Raw genomic sequence first — 6,792 nt, 5'->3', positions numbered from 1 at the left:
CAGCAGTTGCTCGCTACGGCCCAGAGATACCAACTAAACCAGACCAAAGCACAGCCCGTACGAACACTTCCCTCCTGAAAAGGGGCAAAACCCATAAGCCAAGAAGAAATACTTTCTTTGTCCCTTTGAAAGGTGATGAACTGAGCTGCAGAAAATGACTTGCTCTAGATTGACTGCGGGCAAGTCTTTTGAGCGGCACCTCCAGTTACGTTTCAATACAAAGCTTCTCCATTCACAGCTTATTATTCACTTTGAGATGCAGTTGTATTAAAGCTGTTCAACGTTGCGAAACAGCTTAAAGTAAAACTTCTCTCCTGTATCTTCCCACTTCAGCTTTAGAGCAGTACAGTTGGTGTCTTGGCATCTCGCTCTCTGATGACAGACAGATTGGGTGGGAGAGAAGAAAGAAAAAAAAGCCAACACTTTTATTGATGAAGCCTGGAGAGGCCCTTTGGCTCTTCATATTGCGCTGCTTCCCACCAGCAACTCCCTGTGTTGTGCACAGCCTCCTCCTAAGCCTTGAGCAGTTGTCTCCTTTTCAACAGGAACATAAGGTTTTTAGGCAGCCATATGTTGCTTATTAGTTCAGATCGCATAAGGTGCTGGATGAGCAGCAATGCCTCCCTGACGAGGGGACATGGCATTCCCGCTATCCACAAAGTTTTGCAAATGCAGCTGCCTCCCAGCCACACGAGGCACCAGAGCTGTTTTTCCAGCTGCGGACCATCTTTTTGGAAGGAGAACGAAAAGCAACTGCAGTGCCATCTCGCGTGACATAGAAATTGGAGCCACGAAGGTGGTCTTCAAGTAAACACACTTGTCGGAATATTCACCACATTGGGATCACTTCAGGCTTGATGAGTTTTAAGCCACAGAGTTCAGGACCTTGGGGAGGACATTGCAGTCCAAATCGGGCTTGTAAGCAAAGCAACACAGATGGAACCATTAACAGAAGACACACAACTTCTGAGAGATACTAATCAGTTTTATTTTATAAATACAGATGAGCTTTCCCGCAATTACCAATGTAACTTTAATGTGTCATTTACTATGCTTTTTTTCTTTTCTTTTTTTTTGCCTATTTTAAATACCTGGTCAAGCAAGGATAAGCCAATGCTGTCTTGCTTGCTATAAAAATATAGTGGGATATGATCTTCCAAAACTAATATTCTCAAAAATCTTAGGAATTCCTAGTGAGGGGAAAAGATTGCAATGAAATGTTTTCTCCACTTGAAGACATTTGCAGACATTTAACAGTGTCACAGCTGTGCAGGAACCGAAGGGCTCCTGACAGTTTAAAGCACACTGTGATATATCATCTCACCTAAAAACTTACTATTTGTTTCCCTCCCACTAAGCTATTTTTACAAGGAAAAAAATATCACAAAAAAGCCACAAGAGATGGCTGCAATCTGTACAATTCCCCCCCACACCCTTCACAGCAAAAATAAGTTTGCCAATGCTTTAATTAGCCCTACTATGTTGTCCCCCTTCATACTTTCTTCTATATAGAAAGTCGTAAGAATGGAAAAGAAACCTGGGGACATTTTAAGGCCTACTAAAGATACATCCGTGGAAAGCCCATCAAGGAAGCTTTGCGAGACAAATGCAGAAATCGACAGTTGTGTTTGACACATTAGCAATTACAGGGCTCAAACAATAACAGCAACACAACATTAGGGAAGAAAACCAGACTTCATTTGGCTGTGTGCAACCTGAGAAAATGTGCAACTAATGAAAAAATTTGAAGTTCTGCTGATGTTCTGTGAACCTAATCTCATGGGTTGCTTAATTGCACTGAGATGCTCTGTGTTTGTCTAAGGAACATAGCAACTCCACAGCTACTCTTTGGGTTGGTTTGAAAAGTCACCACCACACACAAGCTAATGCCTCTTCTTTATAAAGGACAATTAGCGTGCATAAAAACAGAAGTTTTGTGCTGTTTTGAGCGTGCCAGATTCCACCCTTCCATGAGCACAACTGACTCAATGTTTTTGGACTGTGTCTGGAATTATATTGGATCCTCATTATTCTCTGCTATCAGAGGACAAAGTCACAGGACAGAGTATCTTATTTCTACGCCCATTTCATCAGTAAGTGCTGTGCTTGCTTCGGGTATTCGTTTTTGGCTCTCAACATGCCAGTGAGAGAATTAATGAAAATTTCCCACCTGTCTTTTCTCAAGAATGATGCCAGTGCTTTGAGCTGCTGCACCATTTCCTTAGGGAATTTTTTCATGAGGTGGGAACAGAAACGTTTATTCTAGGGAAGAAGAGATTTCAGTTCCATAAAGTACTCAAGAACATGTCTAACTTCACATCCAAGTTTGCAACTGGAATCATGTTCAGTGTCTTACAGAGCTGGGGCCTCTACTTCTGACTGCTTCCGTCTAGTACATCTTATTGAGACAGACCAAAAAGAATGAATCACTGTAGAAAGGCTCAATCCAATAACTCAACTGTAGACACAACCGTTAAAAGCTAAAGAGAAGAAATGTGAATATAATTTCAGTACAATCATTAAGGTGTTACCTGGAAAACACATATTCTAAAACAGTGCTATTATGTATATCAGTTTTCACACACACATCTTGCTTTGACAACGGAGAGTTGAGATTATACATATCCACATTTTAAAAAGTTAATTTAGGCTAAGCCTTATGGTGAAGCTAGGAAACAGCCTAGGTCACTGGTTCAAGAGAAAGCATAGACCAGGGAGGAAAAAAAAAAAAGTCAGGCATGATGAAGTGTTTTTTATTCTGCTATATATTTTTATATTTGAGAGCTCACAACTGAGCCCAGATTCTTGGGTATACAATATAGAAAGCAAGAGCAATGAAATCCAAACTCAAACAAATACCAGGAATCGCAAAGCGGGCTGCAAATTGCTTTCCCATTAGTGCAGCTGAACACGTGCCAGTGGTAACCTACCTAAAAACCAAACTGCATCTCTAGCAAACTGCTGAAAGTTTCTTCCTTTAAAGTACAGATGGTACTGTTAAAAGGATATTAATTTAGATGAATAATACTAAGTGCCTCCTTTCTACGGAGGGTGGAGTGATTCAACAAGTTCACCTAATTCCAGAGTGCTGACTGCATTTTAAGTCTGGATTTTTATGAACGTGTCTGAAATGCCTCACAGCGCATTGCCTAAGACACCTTGGAACGTGGCAGGTGAACCCCACTTACGTAGTGCATTTGTTAGGCCTCCGCTGATTAGGCTGGAAATACTGTACCTAAGTGTGGAATGGTCAGGCTGAGATTTTTTTTTTTTTTTTTTAAATAAGAAACACTAGAGATGATTTAGTCCTCAAGACCGCTACTTGAAAAGTGTCCACTGGTAGGAACTGTGAGTACAGAGGAAAGGAGGAAAAAGGAAACTGTCTGATTAATCAGGTGCAAGGGAACTGGAGATAACATACAGGTGCTCGTTCTCTGGCAAGTTTACACCACCAACTGAAGACCCATCAGTGCAAACTAGAACTTCAAAGACTACAGAGCACAGCCAAGAGAAAGCTGCTCAATTATAGCAAATTCATGGTATTTCTGTAACACTGACTACATTGCTCAAAAAAACACAGGAGTACATGGGAGAAAGTAAAGAGGTGTCTGCTGGTCTTACCGTAAATGTATTTTTAAATTAACTTCTTTTTTCTTCTGAAAAGATTAAAATAAACTTTAACTCTAAATAATAATTAAGTAAACAAATATTCACAGAAGGGCCTGATCAGCACTAGAAGTTCTTTTCAGGAAAGCATTTAAAAATGGACTCCAATACCAAAAAGAAAACCCAACAGATTATAAATACCAGACATAAGAGGACTGGAAGCAGAATCAAGATTTACCTGGGCTGTGAATATACCATGATCCTGTGTTATCGTGCTCAGTTACAAGTCCATTTGTCTAACACCATAGGAATAGCTTTATCTCTTTTTTTTTTTTCATAATTAATATAAAGAATAAGTGCAATTTTATCTCTATTCCAGATCACTGATTTCACCTCAATGTCTGCTACCAAAATCCCTGTCCAAGCTCATTTGTCCGAACTTTTTCGCGGCCTGCGGAAACTGGACATGTTTTCGTTCAGTGCATAGATCCTTCGAGAGAACTCCTCAAACTCCCCTAGGACTTGTTCGTCACATTCTACTGCCACGGCGTGCTCCACCGGGATGGAGTTAAAGTCTTCGAGCTGGTCTCCCGTGCTGAATCCCGTGGCTTCCATCCCAATGATCTCCTCGGCTTGCTCCACAGTGCAGCAAAGAACAGGGCCAACCGAGGGCCGGTACTCGCAGGGCTGCTCATTGCTTGCCATGCCAGAACACTCACCAGGCAGAAGCGCCCCATTTATTGCACTAGTATGTCCCAGGAAAGACTCCTGATGGTCTTGGGTATTGTTTAGGCTCCCGTTTTCTCCGTTTAAACTTCTGCATAAATCCCCTCCTTTCTTGATATTTTCTTTTGAGGAGTCCATAGAGGTATCTAAGGAAGAAGATATTGATCCAGGTTTTTTATCTAACTCTCCTACACAGGCTGCAACGGCAACAGGCTGTGTTAAAGCAGAATTGTAGCTAGGAGGAGGAGTTTTGTACTGTAGTCTTTCATTCCCTGTGCTGGCTCGTTTTCGGAGTCCTTTATCCGGAGAAGGAAGCCCACCGGAAAAGCCAATATCCAATCTGCCGAAGCTAGAGCTCTGTCTCTTTGGAACTGGAATTGCACTGGATATATGGTGTCGATCACTATAAAAAAAGGAAAAGGATAAACCGCAGCTGTTGGGCATGTTCACAAGCAATACAGATGTTCAACCAAACACTGAAGCAATTATTTTATCACAACTCGGAGCTCCATTTGGCCAACCACTTGTATCCTAAAGTGCTAAAACCTCAAATGTGTTTAGTGCCATATGAACTACAGAAGACACCCCAGAGGACAACTTTACTGAAAACCCCTAAGATCATGGAGGGGACATTTACAGAACTCCATGGTTTGAAGAGTCAATCACCCAAGAAACCACTGCATTATGTTAATTCATACTGTTAACACCATTTTATAGGACCAAGCTGTACTTTATGAATTATTACTGTTGACCATATATTTATGTATTTATGGCCTGTACTGGGCCATCATAAACTCTTCAAAGAGTTAGTAATAATGGCTGAATCCTCCAAGAGCAAGTTCTTCCAGCAGTGGACTTTCCCTGACAGCTGCACAAAGGAGAAAAGCCACATTAATTTTTGCTATTTGCAGAGGATTATTTTTGCCAAAACTTTTGCTTTTCTATGCCAATGGTTCCAAAGGTTTTTGGACAAATGTCAACCTCAGTTTCTTGTGGAACATGAACTAATCAAGCTTAATTTACAAGTTCAATTTTACTACTTAATATAGTTCCACAGACCACTTACACTGTCTCACAGTCTATAATTTGGAATATCCGCTTTACGTCATCTGGGGTGTGTTATGTGACTTTTCCCCTCATAGGCTTAATCCTTACCCAAATATAACCACCATAGTATATGCAAATAGTATGTGGTACATTAACTTAGGTAACCAGTTCATTTTACTTCCAATTAAAAAAAAAAAAAAACCAGCTATTACCAAACTCCTGAATACATCACTCCAAGATTGAGTTGCTGTCAGTATGAGTCTCCTTCACTAGCTTCATTTGAAAGAAACACTCCCCTTTTTACTCAAGGCCTGATACATTTTGGGATCTGTCTTGCAGGGAAAAATTTTGGAATACCAGTTCTGAGTAGCCCCTAGCGTGGGTCCTTTTCCACCCTAACTTTTTTTTTTTTTTTGTGCTCCCCTTTGTAAAATAGGATAAACTATATTGCAAAAAGTCCCTTTGTGCAAAATAAGCATCCCCACGGGAGGGCGTGTGGAGTACTACTGAGCTTTAACATCCTCTCCCACATTACTTCCTCCCAGCCTCATCCTTTACACACATACAGTGCTTTCTTCTCTCCTATAACAACCCCAAATTACCTTAAGGAAAAGCTGCTTTTCAGAATCTGTTCAGAATTCAGTTGAGGACAATGAGGTAGAGATACGTGTGCCATATACAGAGCTGGCAGCAAAAACATCACCACCTTTTTCTTAGATTTCAACTGCAGTTTCAGACCTTTTTAGCGCAACCTTTGTCTGCATAACATTTCATAGCTCTGTTTGCAAAGGTTTGGAGCATTCTTAATGGAGGTGACAAGACAAAGCAGTGTGTGCCACAGATGCTCATAAACGTTGTACAAGCAGTCTTGGAAATTAGCCCTCAGTAGCTTAAGAGACCTTTATATATGACTCCTGAATATTTTAACCAACTGCTACATAGTCAACTTATTTTTTAAAATGATGTAATATGATTAACAGAAAAACCTGAGTCAGGACACTTGCAAACTTTAATCAGACAACACGCACAGCAGACATATATACTGGGGATGGTCTGTTTTGCCCTTCCCTTCCCTCTGGCTTAATTCTTTCAGCCTTGCTTCAGCCATTCTCATATAGACTCCTTTTCAAATTCAAAAGCCATATATTGTCATCCCTTTCCAGTTCCCCAAACTGATTCCAACATTAACATCCCTGCAAAAATAATGAAATCATTCTTCATGGTTTCTATCAAGATGTCAGGGATGAGTCAAATGTGAATTCATTCCTGCTGAACTGGAACCAGGAGGACTGCAAATTCCCCCATTTAAAATAAGAAAAGCAAGATTAGCACAGATAGAATAATACAAGATGTACATTTTAAAAGAGATAAACATTCTGAGCTTTTTTGTTTATTTTGTTTTAAAGGTACAAC

At 40.5% G+C, this 6,792-nt stretch overlaps 1 protein-coding gene across 4 annotated transcripts in view; it reads right to left on the bottom strand.

Moving 5' to 3' along the window:
- Window positions 1-2,737: 2,737 nt before the first annotated feature.
- The window catches only part of UVRAG (UV radiation resistance associated), a 97,023-nt gene continuing 92,968 nt past the window's right edge, over window positions 2,738-6,792 (bottom strand). For 3 of the 4 annotated variants that reach the window (XM_067309822.1, XM_067309966.1, XM_067309901.1), the window contains one exon: window positions 2,738-4,735. In XM_067309822.1, the coding sequence (XP_067165923.1) occupies window positions 4,033-4,735 (703 nt within the window). In that variant the 3' untranslated portion in view covers window positions 2,738-4,032. The remainder of the gene's footprint in view (window positions 4,736-6,792) is intronic. The other variant, XM_067310029.1, reaches the window with a different exon arrangement.

Source organism: Apteryx mantelli, chromosome 1, assembly GCF_036417845.1.
Source record: "Apteryx mantelli isolate bAptMan1 chromosome 1, bAptMan1.hap1, whole genome shotgun sequence".
Taxonomy (NCBI): Eukaryota; Metazoa; Chordata; class Aves; order Apterygiformes; family Apterygidae; genus Apteryx; species Apteryx mantelli.
Note: the sequence above shows the minus strand (reverse complement) of the source record. Positions and strands in the feature narration are given on the sequence as shown.